The sequence below is a fragment of the Zootoca vivipara genome, chromosome 14, assembly GCF_963506605.1.
Source record: "Zootoca vivipara chromosome 14, rZooViv1.1, whole genome shotgun sequence".
In the NCBI taxonomy this organism is placed as follows: Eukaryota; Metazoa; Chordata; class Lepidosauria; order Squamata; family Lacertidae; genus Zootoca; species Zootoca vivipara.
This window is the reverse complement of record NC_083289.1, coordinates 20,496,448-20,515,830: the sequence shown is the minus strand read 5'-3', so window position 1 is coordinate 20,515,830 and position 19,383 is coordinate 20,496,448. Positions and strand designations below refer to the sequence as shown.

General features: G+C 46.4%; 1 protein-coding gene across 2 annotated transcripts; it reads right to left on the bottom strand.

Moving 5' to 3' along the window:
• Window positions 1-6,048: 6,048 nt before the first annotated feature.
• On the bottom strand, window positions 6,049-18,546 carry SELENOS (selenoprotein S). 2 transcript variants are annotated; one of them, XM_035130469.2, is made up of 6 exons: window positions 18,427-18,546; window positions 15,004-15,132; window positions 13,393-13,499; window positions 10,969-11,058; window positions 10,555-10,630; window positions 6,049-8,248 (listed from the first exon to the last, which is right to left on the bottom strand). In XM_035130469.2, the coding sequence occupies exons 1-6, from the start codon at window positions 18,497-18,499 to the stop codon at window positions 8,169-8,171; spliced, it is 555 nt and encodes a 184-aa protein (XP_034986360.1). In that variant the 5' UTR covers window positions 18,500-18,546; the 3' UTR covers window positions 6,049-8,168. The 2 variants fall into 2 exon arrangements, with proteins under 2 accessions (XP_034986360.1, XP_034986358.1); XM_035130467.2 differs by having other exon boundaries at window positions 6,373-8,248; window positions 10,555-10,633.
• Between the last annotated feature and the right edge of the window lie 837 nt (window positions 18,547-19,383).

The window sequence follows — 19,383 nt, the reverse complement described above, 5'->3', positions numbered from 1 at the left end:
TTCCTTCCAAAACCTTTAAATAGCATCCAGCAGAGGGGGTGGGGGACGCAGCATGCCACCAGCTGTATTCCACTATGATTCTGTTACCACCCATCTTTTCAAAGATTGAATATGGGTGAAAAGCAGCACTCTGGCTACAGACCTACAAAGCTCCAAGTGGCTTAGCAACGCATGAGGGGAAGAGAGTGCCTTTCCAAATCCTTAGGATAAAAAGAACGGAGCAGCCTAAATGGGGTCAGTGTCAAGCAAGGAGTATAATGTGGTCTCAAAGAATTCACACTCCATGAAAGACCTGGTCAGGGATTCATAGGATACGTGGCACCCTTGAAAGATTGCCTAGGCTTCTCGGTCAACAGGCACCAACTACGCACTGACATTTTAAATTTCCCACAATGCACCAGAGCACCACTCTGGGACATTAAGGGGTTTTTTAATGGCTCTTTACTAGGGTATCTGGGGCACTATGGGAAATATAAAATGGTGGTTCATTGTTGCAACACTTGAGGATGGTACAGCAGCAGGAAGGGGTCTATGGAGGGCATTATATCAATGACCCTGTCAAGAATGGAGCTGGATCTCATCCGCCTTGGGTTCCATGACAGGAAATTTTAAGGGGAGGTGACATAGCTGAGTAGAATGTGTGCTTTTCATACAGAAGGTTCCCAGTTCAGTCCTTGTTATTGCAGTCAAAAAGAATGGTGAATTACAGATGTTGTGAAAGACTACACTGTCTGAGGCCCTGAAGAGTTGCTACCAGTCTGGGGCCACATTCACACAATTCATTTAAAGAACTATGATACGGTACTGCTTAAGAGAGCCACGGCTGGGATGGTTCCTGGGAAGTGTAGTTTGTTAAGGGTCCTGAGAGGCACCGATTCCCCTCACAGAGCTACAGTTCCCTGTGTTTTTTGGGAAGAGGGATTGCTAAACCACTCTGGGAATTGTAGTTATGTGAGGGGGAATAATGGTTTCTTCACAACTTTACAAAGTACAGTGGAACCTTGGTTTATGAACACCTCGGTTTACAAACGCCACGGACCCATCTGGAACGGATTAATCCATTTTCCATTACTTTCAATGGGAAAGTTCGCTTCAGTTTATGAACGCTTCAGTTTATGAACAGATTTCCGGAACCAATTGTGTTCATAAACCGAGGTACCACTGTACAGTTCCCAGAATTCTTTGGGGGAAGCCATGGCTGTTTAAGGGGGCATCATAGTGTTTAAATGAGTGGCGTGAATGTGGCCTGGGTTAAATGGACCAAGTGCATTACTTGATATAAGGAGGTTCACAAGAAGCAATGACACAGAGAAAGGCTTTTTTCAGCACTGTGAGACAGACATGTTCACACACACAAGTGTACACACATACATGAACACATGCACATACTTAAGCTCATTTCTAGTCAATAAGCAATTTTAATTACACAACATCTCATAGACAGTTCTAAGTAGATGAATCAATTAAATCCCTAGGTGATTAATTGCAGGGGACAACTTCCATTTACTGAAGGAAATTTTAATACTTGGGGTTTAAAGTGTGTTCCTTTTGTAAAGTCTACTTCTGTGTGTTGCAGTATCAACAAATGGACTTCTAATGAGTAGTAGCATCTTTCTCTCTCTTTTTTTAAATACAAAACCTTTAAAATACAAAAGTAAACCCCTCACATCTTCACTTAAAGGTGATGGATTAACACAGGGGTGAGGAATTTATGGTCCTCCAGTTGTTGGTCTCCAACTCCCATAAGCTCCTGCCAGCATGGCCAATGGTTAGGGAAGATGGGAGTTGTGGTCCCACAACACCTGGAGAGACATAGGCCCAGCCCTTAGTTAACAGTTTGCCTCAAATCTTGGAACATAGGAAGCTGCCTTATACTGAGTCAGATCATTGATCCAACTAGCTCAGTACTATCTGCACTGACTGGCAGCAGCTCTCCAGGAAATAAGCTCAACTAACCCCAGCGGGGCTCACTTCTGAGCAGATGTCTATAGAAGTGCACAGTTTTGAAATTACCTTACATTCCTTCAGCATCTCAAAAAGGCACTTCTGTGGAGGATTTGGCAATGTGCAGTTTTATTTGAATGCCATCAATCAAGCATGAAAAGGCAAGCCATCACCTTAAAGTTCTCTAATGTAGAGAGAGTCCTAATTAAAGACCCTCCAAAGTGTCCCTATTTTCCAGGGACAGTCCTGGACTTACAGAAGCCGTCCTGGTTTCTGATTTGATCCCGGATTATCCCACTTTTCCTTAGGATGTCCCTATTTTCATTAGAGGAATGTTGGAGGGTGTGGAGTTATGCAACCCCACCCCACCCCCGAGCCAAGGAAATACGTAACTACCGGTATACAACTTTTAGAAGACATCTGAAGGCAGCCCTGTATTTTTAAACATTTAATGTTTTATTATGTTTTTATATATGTTGGAAGCCATGCAGAGTGGCTCGGGCAACCCAGTCAGATGAGCAGGTAGGTAGGTAAATAAATAAATATAATAAAAAACATTATCTGTAACCTGTTATGATTATTATCATTGAATAGTATAAGAAATGTTGGCAGGTATGTAGTTAAGTAACAGATGCAGATCAGAACCATGGAATTTGAGACACCTTGTAGACTACCTAGTCCCAGGTTAGCCAATATGGTGCCCTCCAAAGGTATTTGGATGCCTATACATTAATCCCTGATGGAGCTGACTGGCATTGGAAGTTCAACAGTATCTGGAAGGAACCATGTTATGAAGCTAATTCATAGTTATTGAAGCCAAAGTAGGCCTGAAATTGCCATTTTGCAAGTGGGCACCCCAACCAGCCCATCAGAACCACGTGGTCAGAGCGGGTGTGGGGAATATACCCTTTTGCATATTCAAGGTAACAGAGTCATCGTGGAAAAACTAAACTGGGCAAGCAGGAGCATTTGTCTGGGTTACAATTATTTCCAACAAATCTCTCCCCCCCCCCTGGGCAGCACAGACACCTCCTGGCTCCAGATTTCTTGCCCTCTGGGCCAGATGTCGAAAAGCATCCCAACTTCAGCTTGTCGGGTAAATATTACAGTGGTACCTCGGTTTGCAAACACAATTGGTTCCGGAAGTCTGTACTTAACCTGAAGCGAACTTTCCCACTGAAAGTAATGGAAAGGGGATTAATCCGTTCCAGACAGGTCCACGGAGTACTTAAACTGAAAATACTCAAACCAAGGCGTACTTGAAACCGAGGTATGACTGTACAGTAATCGTATCCTTGGACGAGCCATTGGGGAGATGTGTAGAGCGACTCATTCAAAATCCAGGCCAATGCTGCCCTCCAGAGGATGTAACTCAGCAAGGCACATGCGCGCGGAGAGGGAAGGCCGCAGACGTTTCTCTTTTTGAGACAAGAGAGAATGAGATAAACTAAATCAGTGACTTCTGATACCTGGGGCTGGTGTGTGTTGCTGCTCTATATCTCATCCAGCCCATCCCAGAGTGCATGTGTGCCTTATTGCATTAAGCCAGAAGTGGACAACCTTTTTTCAGCCGGAGAGCCACATTTCAACCTTCCAGCCATGGGAGGGGGTCAGAAGGAAAAGTGAGAAGAGCGACAGAAGCAAATTTTACCTTTGTACAGTAGGCTAGTTTCTCCATGGAAACTTAAGAGCCCTCTCGATCCTCCATCCCAACAATCAAGAAGCACGATCAGAGTTCGGGGACACATTCCAGCCAGACATTGCAGGGGGTTGGGCTAAATGACCCTTGGGTTCAATTCTACCAATTCTACGAAAAACAGTTGGGAGTGTGAAGCAGGGCTAGTGAGGGGTGTGGCACAGGCAGAGGTCATGGGGCAGTAGAGAGGCATGGATGGCCGCCCCCCACCCCCAAAGTGAATCCTCAGGAATCCCAGAGAGATAATCCAAATGCAGAACAAGAAGTGGCGCATTCAACAAAATGTAGCAGCGTGGAGCGCATCTGGTCAGCCTGTGAGCCATACCATTTTTAGGCTGTTCCATTCCGTCCAATTCTACACACACCCTGCCAGACTTCCACCTTCCACCGTCAGCACTCTACTTCCACTCTGCTGTGTCTTCATTGGGCTGCTTTGGGTCACCTCCACCACGACCCCACCCAAAAGAAAACACACACATGTACTTCTGCAAAATTTGGCTTCCTCCCTCTCCGCAAGCCTGCTGTTACCTCCCCCCTTGCGCATTGATGGTGCTCTTTTGGGGTTATTTCTCTCTACTGTATTGTCCGAGTCAGGTGAGGCTGTGCAGGTGCTGGACCGGTTCTTGGGCTTGCCAAGGGCCTGCCAACCGAAGCTGAAACCTGCCAATACAGAGGTGCCCCAATAAGCTAGTTCTCATGCCCTTATCCTGAAGTCAGACCATCCACGTAGCTCAGTACAATCTACACAGCAGCTTTCCAGGGGACATCCCTCTTGGGAGCTGCCAGGAATTGAACCTGAGACCTTCTACATGCAAAGCAGATGTTGCACTGCTGAGCTGCAGCCCTCCCCATAAAGCCAGTTACAGGAAGGGCAAGCCCACAGCTTGGCTGCGGTGAGCAGTAACTTTATGCTTTACTGAAGCTGGCGCAGAGCTTGTCCCACTTTGCCTTACTCATCGTGCAGCTTCTAGATCCCTCTCTGGGCGCTGCTAAGCTTTTCCATTCCCACTCCAAAATCCAGGAGTGATTTGCTTTCACAAAGTCTTGAGGGGAAATATCCCTCCAGCTGCACAGCACTTGGCCAACATTTCACACACCGTCGCTCGATTCAGGCTTTTTAAAGAGGACCTGGAAGTGCAGCTCTCTACTCTTATGCTGTTCATCTGCCAGCCATGCGATTCTAACAGGATCACACCATCCAGTGAATTCTTGATTTTTGACAACAACCCAAGGGAGGAACCACTGACACAGGGACAAGCAAATGCTCAGCTGAAACCTTTAAACCAGTGATGGCCAAACTTGGCCCTCCATCTGTTTTGGGACTACAGTTCCCATCATCTCTGACCACTGGTCCTGTGAGCTAGGGATGATGGGAGTTGTAGTCCCAAAACAGATGGAGGGCCAAGTTTGGCCACCACTGCTTCAAGCTGACTTAATCTTTTCAAAGCATTTGGGCTACACACTCCTGCTAACTTTGCATCCAGTGTGTTCTCACAATTGGTGTAACTGCAGGTTAAACCAAATCAAAAACTTTTTTTCTGGTTTATTTCTGTAGATCGTGGCATGACTAAAAATTGGCATAAGTAACCTGGCATAAAAAAAGGATCCCACAAAAAAAAAACATCCTTCCTGTGTTTTAAAAAAACATGTCACCTGGGCCCTAACTTTAATAAATAAAGGCTCCTTTGCAGAGCAGTTAAGTGTAGGATAAAATTCTTTCCATGTTAATTAAATCCGCCTTCCAGGAAGGAGCTTTGGTCGAGGTTTGGCTTGAGAGACGTTTTTCTATCAGCAGCAAGAGCCTTTTGCAACCGTCTTCACCCGTGGAAATGTGTGTTAGCATGCACAGCCACAGCAGGGCTGCGATCCTCTACTCACCTTTCTGCAGCTCCAGAGGTTAGCACCCAAACTGATGGGATTCACATTACAAAGAGGGAGATTCAGAGTAAATATTAGGGGCAGAGCTTTCTGTTGGGAAGAGCTGCATTGCAGGGGGTTGGGACTAGGCGACCCTTGGTGTCTCTTCCAACACCAGAGTTCTCTTGATTCTCTGAATAAGTTCCATTGAGATGAATGTCACTTGCTTTTGAGAGGATCACATCCCTGGCAGACTTGGGGACTGTTGCTGAAGATACGTTTCTCGTGAGCTCTTCCCACGGCTTGTTTTAGTCTGCTGTACTTAACAGGGCAATCCTACCTGCACCTGCTTAGATGCAAACACTCAACGGGGCTTACTCCCAAGTTAAGTGTGTATAGCAGGAGTAGCCAACGTGATTTCCTCCTCAAGTTGTGGACTCCAAGACCCACCAACCCTGGCTTTCAAGGCCAATGGTTAGGGCTGATTGGAATTGGTAATCCAGCCAACATGGCTGTCCCCCATGTACAAGGACTACAGCCCTAGCTTCATGTTTCGTTTCCAATTGTTTTATTTACATGACAGTATTTCTGCACTGCTTGCAAGCCTCTTTGGACTCCTTCTTTGACAAAAAGGAGAAATAAAAGTATTTCAAACATATGCAAATATCCTCCTCTCCAGCAAAATTTTAGATTGCAAGCTAAGCTCTCTTAGCAAGACCAGACCTGCTTTGTTCTGGGTATGTTTCCTCCCCTCCCATATGCTTCTCTGCAAAGACTCATGTATGCTGCTAGCACTATATAAATAATATTTATTAATTAACAATATTTTGAGCGGGGAGGGAGGGGCGGGGAAGGAAGATCTTCAGAACAAGCCACACACACAACAAATTTACTTGCTTGAGACACATCTATTAAGCTAGAATACATTCTCTATAGAAAAAAGCTATAGAAATTGCTGTAATGTTATTTACAGTGTATATATATATTTGTCATACAAAGCTGAGAACATAAAAAGAGGAAATGGCAAAAACTCTCTCCACTTGCTGTCTAGTTTCAGCAGCCCTCAGTGGTACGTTCACCATTTATAAGGACTGCGTCATTCAAGGCTGCTTGGTACAGGGACAATCGCATCCATAACTTCCACCTGTGGACGATGAAAACTCCCAGATGCAGGGCTGGGGGACCTGTGGCCCTCTGGATGTTGCTGGACTACAACTCCCATCAGCCCTGAAAATTGGCTGTGATGGCTGGGGCTGAATGGGAGTTGGAGTCAGAAAACCTGGAGTGCATCAGGATTGGGAAGGCTGGTTTCTCACACAATACTTTCCTCATTTACATAGGAGAGATGGAGCAACAGAAACATTAACACATGCTTGGGGCTTTTGTATGCAACTGTGACAGAGATGATCATAACAGATTATTTATTCTCATCCTATTAAAAATATCCAGGAATGATATTCGAATTGTATTTGGCCCCATTACTGGAATAATAATGGAAACTGTTGCTGAATCTCTTTTAAACTGCAAAAGACCCATAAAAGATCATCTCGTTAATTTCATTTGTGGTTTGTTCCTGTCCTCGGTCTATATAAGCACCATATATTCTAATTTGGCGTATGTTAAAAGTTGTGTGATTTTAATGTGCCTTTATGAGGTCTTTGACTGTATGTTAAGATTTCTTTTTCTGGAGTTTTGCTGGGGGCTGATGGGGGTTGGAGCAGGACAGTAACATCTTGAAAGCCACAGGTTCCCCAGTAATGCTCAGAGCCAAGCTCAAAACAAATCCATCAGTCATGCAACCTGACCACCTTGCCAGCAGGAAGTTTGGGTGGAAAAGCCAGTTAGGAAACGGTGGCCAGGAAACCCACCTGGTCCTAGCCCCCCAAAGCAGTGTCGTTCTACCTAACCATTACTTGCACTGACCTGCCAGCACACTCCCCCAATGTCAGTTTGTTCTGCTACTTTGAGAAAATTCCAGTTTTGATGCCTGAAGCTCACTTTTGAAGGGGGGTGGGGGGGGGTTAGCACACACTGCCTTTTAAAACAGGCTTTTCTCCAGCGGAGTCCAACCCACTCTCAGCAGAAGGTTAAGTCACAAGCCCTCTTGCAAGGCAGAATGGGCAACATCCCCATTTCACAGAAAAGGCGTCTCAAAAGAAAAGACTAAAGTGCAAAGCCATGGCCACCAGGCCTCTCGGAAAGGAAAGGAACTGTCCGCCCCCATCCCACGAGCATCGCTTTTTGTCAACGCTCACCATTTATTTTGGGCAGCTTGGGTACATTAAAATGTTTTGGAAATCCAATGTTGCGCTCCTCCACTCAACGCAAGCATTTCTGCTTCCCGGATGGAATGACCCCCCCCCTTCCCCTGATGCGCTGTTCCTGTGGTTCTCCCGATCCTCCCCCCCCCCAGCCGATTTCAAGGGGCACACAGAGGGAAGAGAGGGAGGAATGCCCCAATGTGCAAACTGAAGTACCTGCTCAGGGCTTCTGCAGACAGGATTCAGTAGCTGAATCCCACCCTTGATTTCACACATATTTGATGCTGTTCACAGTGCTAAAAACAGCCCCCCACCCAAAGTCCCTGTGCCAAGCAACCCATAGACAGCCACAGTTGTGGAGTTAAGTTAATGCCTGCCGGTGTCGATGGACAGCACCGGCAGAATTAGCCTCATCCACCCGAGGAAGGCCCGCGGCGCCCTGGTCTCCACGAGCAAGTCCCGCCACCTTCTCCAGAGAGGGGGTTGTAACCTGGGATAAGAGAGAAACCGTAGCATGACTTCAAGGAAAAGAAAGGGAGTTACAGCACAGTCTCTTGAGTGACTTGAAAATGTGGTCCAGACATTTGGCTCTAACCTCACTTTTGAAACCAATTACAGTGGTGCCTCGGAATCTGTTCTAGAAGTCCATTTGACTTCCAAAGCGTTCGGAAACCAAAGCACGGCTTCTGATTGGCTGCAGGAAGCTCCTGCAGCCAATCGGAAGCCACGGAAGCCCCGTCGGGATGTTCGGGTTCCAAAGAACGTCCACAAACCGGAACACTCACTTCTGGGTTTGCGGCATTCGGGAGCCAAAACAGAAGAGTACCAAGGCATTCGGGATCCAAGGCACAACTATGTTCCGCTCACTTTTCTACCATATCAATAGATTTCAACAATTTAGGGGGTGGGGAAAAGTCTCCCTTTATATCACGCATTATTTTTATGAGAATTCAGTTCCGTTGACGGGTGTGCCATTACAGACAAAATAGCAACACTTGAGGCTACATGCCTAGATTCATTTTATTACATTGACTGAAGTGAGAGTCAAGTAAACACTCATTATTCCACTTTGAAACTTTCGATAGGGCCAAAAAAAATATGCTCATGACAAAGTGATAATATCCTGGATATACTGTATCTTGGAATCAAATAAGGCTGGCTCTTACGATGGTTTAAGGACTTGTTGGGAACAGGATTTAGATGAGCTCTCCTACTGCATGGGTTAACATTTGGGACAACGCCCCATCTGCACTGGTTTTAATCTGAGTATGTGAAAACCTCCTAAAGATAGTCCGCTATTGCTATATGTAATCCTACTTATTAAGCAAGATTGACCAATTAAAAGCTTGACCAATTAAAAGTGCTGGTGTGAACTGGATCATAGAAATTGTGAGCAAAATGGGACAAAACCTTTTGCCAAATCCCAAATGGGATCTCCTCTTTACTCATTGCACCCAAACTCACTACAAGAAGAACATTGGAAGCTGACTTGTTTTTAGCACTGCCATGGTCAAAGCTGGAGCCTGTCCCTCATGGAGAAACTACTAATCCATCAAATTTGAGCCAGATGGAATCAAACTACAGTAGCCACGTTCTCTATGAATTGGTTCGTGTTTAATCAATATGCTGCAACCAAAGAGCATGGTTTCCATCCTCCATTAACTCAAGGAAACACTGGCGCAAATGCTTTGACTGGTTCTTGAAATTACACATTTCATTTCATGTTTGCATATGTTGCTTTGTAATCTGATTTAAACAATAAAAAAGAGGTGTGGGGTTGTTGTCTTTAAAAAAGATATAATGGTGACCTCCAAATTAGTAATTGTTAACACAGAATCAGGTTTGCCTGTATATACATGTATGAATGCTAGCATAGCCACGTGAGGCTCTGTTTAGGCTAAATTAGTATTCTCATTAATTAATTGTTTGATTGGTTATTTTTAATCAATGCTATGCACTTGAATTTATTGTATTTTATGCTGGAAACTGTCCTGGGATGAGTTGATTAAGATGGAGGGCAGTCTACAAATAAATCATCATCATCCCTCTGGACTAGAAATCTGGACAGACAAAAGAAAGTACTTTAAAAGGTGCATAGTTAAACAATTGAATTTGCTCCCCCCAAAATGTAGTGATGGTTGCCAACTTGGATGGTTTACAAGAGGATTAGACAAATTTATGGAGAATAAAGCGATCAATGGCTCCTAGCCATGATGACTATGCTCTACCTCCCCGGTTGGAGGCAGCAATGATTCTGCATACCAGTTGCTGAGAATCACAAGAGGGGAGAGGGTTATTGCACTCAGATCCTGCATCTGGGCTTCACATGGGCATCTGAGCCATTGGTCAAATCCAGCAGTGCATTTATGTTCTTATGGTCTACGACAATTCCCATTGGTAAAGCTGATTCAGGGCACAGGAAACTGGCCGATGCTGAGTTAGTCCATTAAGCTGGGCATTGCCTCTGAATACCAGTTGCAGAGAATTGTAAGTTGGGGGGGTGTGTGTGCTGTTTGCTCAGGCCCTGCTTCCTATGGTCATCTAGTGGACCACTGTGAGAACAGGATGCTGGACAAGATGCCCAACGGTCTGATCTGGTAGGGCTCTTCTTATGACAAAGCAAAACTTGTTCCAATGTGTTGTGAACACTGCAAGGAATAGACATAGGCAGGACCTCCCCATCAGCAGATACTTTCCCCATTAAGCTGCATGAAACTGTGTTGAACCGGTCCCAGGAAGCACCCGGCAGGAGGACAGAAATAAACTTGTTTGCTGTTAAACAGACTTGGAACTTACCAGCATCTCGCAAAGGTTTCCTGTTGGGCTTTGGCTTTGGGACAGCAGCCGCTGCAGATGGTCCAGGCTCAGGTTCCTGCTGTTTAGAGGAAGAGTTAATTCAGCAATTTTAGCTCATTCTCTATTTTGAATGCAGTGCTACCTCGGTTTTCGAACGTCTTGGAAGTCAAATGTTTCGATTTTTGAACGCTGAAAGTAAATGCTTCTGTTTTTGAATGCGCCTCAGAAGTCGAACGGCTTGTGCTGAGTTTCCCCCCCCTTCTTTTCAATTTTCTCTATTGAATTTGCAAACCACCCTTTGAGCCTTGGTTTTCAAATGTTTTGGAAATCGAACAGTCTTCCAGAACGGATTATGTTCAAAAATTGAGGTACCACTGTATATTTGTCCCTCCCTTCCCAAAAGACCAAGCCAACCTGATTCTGTTTCAGGATCTCCTTATAACTTTTGCCTTCCTGCATGCTTTCCCACATGACAATCTTCTGTCTTCTCTTCTCTTCTTCAGCCTAAGGGGCAACAACAGATTTATTTTAGATTATTTTAAAAAACCTGGTTACAAAATGTATTTCAGACCTGCACCAACTAGGGTGAGCCACCCGACTGAATGTGCGTCTCCCATGTGCCAACTCAACTGCTTTGATCTGCAGAATTGGCACTTTTACAAGTGCTATATAACATTCATTCTACAGTTGCAAGGAATGTGGCAGTACCTAATCTCTAGAGCAAGCATCCCCAAACTGCGGCCCTCCAAATGTTTTGGCCTACAACTCCCATGATCCCTAGCTAACAGGACCAGTGGTCAGGGATGATGGGAATTGTAGTCCAAAACATCTGGAGGGCTGAAGTTTGGGGATGCCTGCTCTAGAGCTTCCTGCCTACTGATAAGAGGCCGGTGTCTTCACTGTACTGTTTTCCATTCCTGCTAAAAAAAAACACCCCAACCCTTTTTTATTTAACCAATCCTACTCAAGAAATGTAAATCCTATTGTGTATATTTGTTTTTTTTAATACTATTGATTTGATCTACATTTCTATAAATGTATATTGTCACCTTGTTTTTAATGTCTGTGGATGCATCACTGTATTCTTATGAATATTTTATACTATCAAAGTGCTTAAGAGTTTTATTTTCGGTTAATCATGCTGCATATAAACCTTATCAAATAAAGCAAGCGCAGCTCGCCAGCCATGGCAGACCTTGAATCAGCCTCCTGTCTTGACTGCAAGCCCGATACTTCATGATAAGGGACCTGGGAAGCCACAACAAACAGCTGGTTGGGTCAGAAGGTGTGCAAGCCTGGTTTAGGCAGACAGAAACAGAAAAATCTGCAACCAGGTCCAAGAGAGTCAAGGCTTAATTGCAACATCTGCTACCTAAGAGTGTGCAAAGTTGTTTGACGAAGCCATGCAGTGTTTTGCTTTCATGGCGGCGGAGCTTGCTTTCCAGAAATTATTCTTACAGGGCGTTACCTAGATACAGGCTGAATAGCTAATATGCAAGGTCTACAAAATGATACACCTTAAAAAGACAAAACAAACGCCAGTCAACATCTTTTAAAGACACGGAGAACTCCCCTGCTGTTGCATTCAAAGGAGAACTCTCAATCCAGTAAGAGTCTCAGTCTGGTGGCAAGAGTGTCCCTTCTCTCGGCTACAGGGGGAAAGTACCGAGCAAAACCAGACTGTCCCACCTTCACTTGAGCAGGCTTAGAAATGCTACGTGGGCAGTAGGAGCAGGAACGAGCAGGCACAAATGGCACGGAGAGGCCACTGCAGCCATTCACCGCAGTGCTTCTCCTTTCAGGGATGGGCACTTGAAAGGGAGCAAGTTATACAGGATCATTGCCACCAGGCCCAGTAAGCTTTCTGGGGGATGATTTGGAGAGACAGGCTCCTCAAAGCAGCCGCAGGCACACGAGTGATGCACTCATCAAGGCCAGCACACCCTTAGCCTTGAAAGGAAAAGCATCACCAGCCACCATCTACATTCCCCAAATGCCTTTGGCCCCCAATGCAGTCAAGGGTGGGATCCAGAGGCACCAGGGTAGAGAGGAAGAGGGACAGAGACTGTGGCCACTGCAGGGACCCAGCCTAGAGTTTCTCCTTTCAGCACCGGACACTTACAATTATTTCCTCCCCCACCCCTAAATTTCAAAACCTGATGTCCGCTCTAGTGGGCTTCTTGGGGCCCATGGCATTTGCCCTACCATGCCGAGTGAGGTCAGTGCCACTGCCTTTGAACGCAGTTCTCTCCATGGCCACATAACCTGAATCACTCATTCTTGGGCCAGGGGTGGGCAGGCAAAAGTAGCTTGGCTGGGCAGCGAGAGACTGCACTCAAACAGTTCACCAGTTCTTTTTCCCCATAGGAGGGAGGGAGTACACAAAAGGCCAGGGGTCGGCAAGGTTTACCTTGCCTGGGGCGGTTCACTCCAGTGGAGATCCCTCCGTGGGCCGGATCGTTCATGTGCCCGCGATTTCTAACACCTGTGTCTGCACAGACACGATTTCTGGCGTCTGTGTCTACGCAGGCGCAATTTCCGCCGCCGCAGAAGCGAGTCCCTGCACCACACTGCACTGTGTTGGTTTAGGGCAGCACGTGGGGACTCACTGAGCAGGTGGCTCGGTTCGGGGGTGGCTCATGGGCTGGTTAAATGACCCCTGTGGGCCGCTTGTAGCTCGTGGGCCTTAGGTTACCGACCCCTGTAAAAGGCCAACTCAGGGGAGGGTTCTTATTTTCCCTGGAATGCAAGGAGTTAGCAGGCCCACGACTCAGCAGAGTTTTACCCAAAATTGGTTTGACTGTCGAGTGCAAGGCTACCTGGCTCAAACAGCATTACCTTCTTCTGTTTTTCTTTGAATTTTTCCGCTTGCTCATTCAACTCTTCTTGCATGCGCAGACGGGCTGCGAGCAGAGCTTCCTGTCGCCTCACCACAGCATCAGGTTCTAAACCAACCACAGAAATGAGTTATCAAAAGCTGAGATCACAAAAAGTCCAAAGAGGCTTGAGCTACTTTCATCTTGTTCCTGTTGGATATTTTCTCTCTCTGTGTGTGTGAGAGAATCATTTGTTCCAGAAACAGAGAAGAAGTTTCAAGAAGCAGCAGAAGGCTGAGATTATTTTGTCTATGCAAGGACGTTTTCTGTGGGAACTGTACTGATAACAATGGTTCTGTGTAACTTGTTGTGAGTCTCTGGCTTGCGGTGAGAGAAGCAGAGAGAGAGAGAGAGAGAGTCTTAGACTTTTGTTGGACTCTAAGTATGCATTGACCACGGCAGTGGTGAATGTATATATTTGCTATCAATATGCTTTTATGCCTGTCAAGTAAACCTCTACACTTGACTGAATTTTTATGGCGTCCATGAGTGTTTACTGCCTACTGTGTGTACCTTCAACCCTGAAGACAATTCCAAGGAAGGAGCTGCGTTGAGATATAACTCCGCTGAGTATGGATACTGGCACAAAATGCACAGCGAAAGTGATGCTGGATCCAATCTTTCGAAATCATCCACCAGAGGTTGATGGATTGATCCAACCATTCCAATATAAGCCAAACCCAACTTAGCTAACTTCCCCCGCAATACTGTTCAGAATTCATTAGTTAACCCACTCCACATTATTCGACTGGTTCACCTGAATAGTCAAACTAAAATCTACAATTTACTAACTGCAAAGTTGCTCCTGGCCCTTTCAGACGTTTGTCTTGTTAACAAAGCTCGGTGGGAGACCATATGCCAGCTGCTAACGGGGACATTGCTTCTGCACACTTCTGAAAACCTCCTACAGCAAACCCCCAAAGGGTTTGGGGACCCTCCAAAGCATCACCTGGCTGAAGGGACAAAACACCCACCCAGGCCCAGGTGTGCCAGGAAGATACAGGTGACTCCCCAGTTTACACCGGGGTTACGTTCCGGGTCCCCATGTGCATAAGCAAAATTGCATAAAGTGGGGAGCACCCTCTAAACACCATTAAAACACCCTCTCTGCCGCTTTCTCTTCAATCCCTACCAAAAATACTGTATCCAAAAGTATCTACAACTAGAATTGAAGCTCTGGGGCCACCTGGAGGCTGGAAGATACGCGGGAAAACAGCTGCTGTGCTACTCTGCATATCAGCTGTTAGGCCGGGGAGACTAGGCGCAGTAGATGCCTGCTTTCACGTTGTGGTCCATCAGGCCTCTGTTACGGGAACAACTAACAGTGCTGCTCTGGATGATCTTTGTAATGAGCTGGAATATCATTCATTCAAATGGTCCTTAAGGTACCCTGGATTCAAGCTATTCAGGGTCCAGGATACCTTAGCCCTTATATCCCAGCTCATTCATGAATATCATCAGGAGGAGAAACTATGGCTATGCACACAGATTCAGCTTTATGGCATGTGTGTAAGTCACTCTATATGGCAAAAGCAGTGCAGGACAACACATCCTCTCCCAATCCCATACAAACCAACAGCTGCTGCATCCAAGCGAGGCCGCCTCTTGTCTCGAAAGCTTCGCGAGAGCTTTTGTATAAGCAGATAGATCACAACGGAGCTGAGGAGGATGAACCACCCATAGTCTGCAAAAAGTGAGCCCACTGGAAGAGAACACAAACAGATTCAATAATTAGGCTTGGCTGAAGGGCAGCAGGAGCCAACGTAATGCCCATAAGATGCTGATGGACTCTCATCTACCGTATCCCCATCAGCATATCCATTGGTTAGGGATGGGAAGTGAAGTCCAGCAACCACTCAAGAGGCGCACAGTCTCTTGTGTACTCTTGTAGTTACTGGGGGTTAGAGAACTTCCCTGTATCGGGAAGTTTTTAATGTTTGATGCTTTATTATGTTTTATATATTCTGTAAGCCACCCAGAGTGGCTGGAAAAACCCAGCCAGATGGGCGGGGTATTAAATAATAATATTATTATTATTAACACCTACTATATTCTTTCATGAGACAGTTTCCTGAGCTTCTTTAGAGAAGTTTCCAAGCATCTTCCTCAAGGGGACAAATAATTTTATTATACAGAAGTTAGTTAGCTCTTCGGTCATTTTTTATAACTGTCATTTTGGCGACAAAGTGTCATAATAAACAAAACAAAAAACCCAAACCATGAACTCCCTACTCACTGGGACTCAAAAAAAGAGGGAGAGAAACAAAAACAGCAGCTAGAAATTAGTCTAGAAAGAGGATGACAAGCATGCTAGTTCCACGCACCTAATCCACAAACTGGGGAGATAGATTCTGAAGTGAGGAGCCTGCTCTGCATGTTCCCCCCACAAGAACATTTAGTGTGCTAGAAAATCAGGAGTCTAAAATGCACAGTGTTCCCCCATGAGCACAAAAGGCCCTTAGAGGCCAAAAGTTTTCTCTCTGACAGGTAGAGGATGGGGTGAATTTAGCCTGCTCTCCTTTATCATGTGAGCGATCTAGAACATCTGAGTGCAACTGCAAGTTATCAAACAGATTAAAGGCAAAAATCTCATCCGAGAGGCAGGGGAAATAATAAAACTGGTCAATTATTTTAGACAGCTATACAAAGCAAGATACAAAGCGCTGTTCTGCTAGCGCAGTAGACTTCCACTTGCGCAAGGGAGCTTTCCCCTGCTCCCCACCCCAAAATCTACCCCAGAGAGATGGTGGAACATCTGGAGCAGAGTTTGAAAGTATGCTGGGAGAAGAGAGGAAGAGGAAGTCCCACAGCATGAGCAGAACGCCACATGCCCAGTGTTGACTCCAGCCCTTAATATGAACAAAGCAAATACTTTAAATCATAAACATAACAAAACATAGCCACTGTAAGGTGCCATTTGTAGATTGCTGCATGTCACTTTGAGAGCCACCCTTGGCTGAACAGTAGGCCATAGGTACAATGCCATATTACACACAGTACATGTGACACATGATGTGGCACTTTTGTCTAGGTCTTGTCTGAGCCTGGATGGGGGATTGCCTGGGAACGCAAAATCCCATTAACCAAAGATATAAACTAAACAAATACTTAGTACACCAAAAAAAACAACAACCCAGAGGCAGAAAAACCTACAGGTTGCTTGATACTGCATGTATCATAGAATCATAGAATCATAGAGTTGGAAGAGACCACAAGGGCCATCCAGTCCAACCCCCTGCCAAGCAGGAAACACCATCAAAGCATTCCTGACAGATGGCTGTCAAGCCTCTGCTTAAAGACCTCCAAAGAAGGAGACTCCACCACACTCCTTGGCAGCAAATTCCACTGCCGAACAGCTCTTACTGTCAGGAAGTTCTTCCTAATGTTTAGGTGGAATTTTCTTTCTTGTAGTTTGAATCCGTTGCTCCGTGTCCGCTTCTCTGGAGCAGCAGAAAACAACCTTTCTCCCTCCTCTATATGACATCCTTTTATATATTTGAACATGGTTATCATATCACCCCTTAACCTTCTCTTCTCCAGGCTAAACATACCCAGCTCCCTAAGCCGTTCCTCATCGAGGTGGCATACATGGGTCTCCCCCTCCTCATCTAAACCCTACAACAACCCTGTGAGGTAGGTTACGCTGAGAGGCACTGTCTGGCCCTAGGTCACCCAGTGAGCTTCATGACCGAGTGAGGATTTGGATAAATGAGATGGTGGAGGCATTGCTATATTTGGAGGTGTTGGCAGTGGCAACAACTTTGGTGCTTTTTACAGCGTTACATCCAAGCTAGCACGTTGGGACACAGGTGGCGCTGTGGGTTAAACCACAGAGCCTAGGACTTGCCAATTAAAAGGTCAGCGATTCGAATCCCTGCAACAGGGTGAGCTCCCGTTGCTCAGTCCCTGCTCCTGCCAACCTAGCAGTTCAAAAGCATGTCAAAGTGCAAGGAAAGTAAACGGCATTTCTGTGTGCTGCTCTGGTTCGCCAGAAGCGGCTTAGTCATGCTGGCCACATGACCTGGAAGCTGTACGCCGGCTCCCTCAGCCAATAAAGTGAGATGAGCGCCGCAACCCCAGAATCGGTCACGACTGGACCTAATGGTCAGGAGTCCCTTTACTTTTATCCAAGCAGAACCATCCATATTGGAGGTTGCCATATTGCTTGCCCATGATTCCAGCAGGTGCAATGGAGACTTCTGCCACATCCTAAATCCCTCCCCCTGCATATGCGATTAGGAATTAGCATTGCTCTACTTCAGGCATCCCCAACCTGCGGCCCTCCAGATTTTTTGGCCTACAACTCCCATGATCCCTAGCTAACAGGTCAGGGATGATGGGAATTGTAGTCCAAAACATCTGGAGGGCCGAAGGTTGGGGATGCCTGCTCTACTTGTACCTGCATTCACTCGCTTTCCTCCTCTCTCTCCATTCCTTTCCCCTCCTGTATCATATCTATACAATTGTAAACCTTTGCAAACCTCCACGGAGCGCTTAGACCACTCTAGCAAGCCAGCCTGCAAACCAGTTTTTATTTATCACGACATAGGCTTTAGGAGCATAGGAAGCTGCCTTACAAAAAGTCAGGCCATTGTTGGCCCATCCAGACCTGTCTTCACTGCGCTGGGATTTCAGACCAGAATTCTCTCACCTTACTTTGGAGATGGCGGGCACCTTCTGAGAAGCAGAGGCTCTACTACTAGCAGCTACAGACCTCACCCTGTGACAGATTGCAATATTAGGCCATTGAGAAGACCCGTGAATTCACCTGCCTTTTGAACACACGCCACAAAACGCAGCTGCTCCTCTACAGATCGACAGGCAGGCGATTTAACACCGATAAACAACGACGACCCCTCTACTTTGCCCCCAGAGAGCACCTGAGATTTAAGGTAGGCTATTCCTGAAAATGGAGGCTCTTCAAGGGCCGCTTCCTGGCCCCTCCGCCTCAAGAAAGCCATATGCTAATTCCCTTTCCCCCCAGAGACCCCGTCACCTGTCTGCTGAAGGAACTGGACCCCTTCCCGCTCCAGGGGCGGCTTCTCCTCTTGTGCTGCCTCCAAATCCATGTCGCAGCAGACCTGGAACTGATCCGCCTTCCCGGCAACATCCGGGTCCTGTTAGCTTTAATCACCCCGCCCCTTTCGTTAACTGTCCAATGAAAAAACCGCACCTCAGAACTCCAGTTCCGAGCCAATGAGGGCGTGCAGAAGATTAAGCCAATCAGGAGGAGACTGGCGGGGAAAAACGGTGCTCCTCGAGGAAAGTGGGAGGGGACAGGAGGGAGGAGCTTCAGCCAATCCGGATAAGGGGGAGGAGCGAAAGTTAAGATGACTGGGCAAAGTTTTGAAAGCAAAGGCAGCCATCGAGCGGCGCGCTTTGCTAGGGAATAAGATCTATGGCAGGGAGCGGGGCTTACTCCAGAGGAGACCTGGACGAAAAACAGCACAAAGCCTTTGCAAAACCGCTGGCTGCGGCGTTTGCGACATACTTATTGCATAAAACTTAAATAGCACTTGACTGCATTTTTTCTAAAAAAATAAACCTCAACCCTCCCAAGTTCTACGAGGAAGCAGCAGGGGCACAGCCGGGTCAATTCAGGCCGGCCTCCGCCAACCTGGCGCCCCCTGAAAGCTTTGAACCGCAACTCCCATGATTATTAGCCTAGGTTCGGCATTGCTGCTCGCGGGAATTGTAGTTCAGCACCTCGAGGGTAGCATGTTGGGCAAGGGGGCCAACTTGAATAAAATATTGGGGGGGAAAGGGGTGGAGTGGAAGCAGGCATGCCCACACCGCATGATCGATAACATGACACGACACACGCACACCCTATTTGATTGGCAATGCCTATCAACTTTGGGGGGCGGCCCCCTCAAATATTTTATGCGGGGGGGGGACCTCGGCCCCTAGGAGCTGGCTCCTAAGATTTTGGGGGTGGAAGCATGGGCGTAGC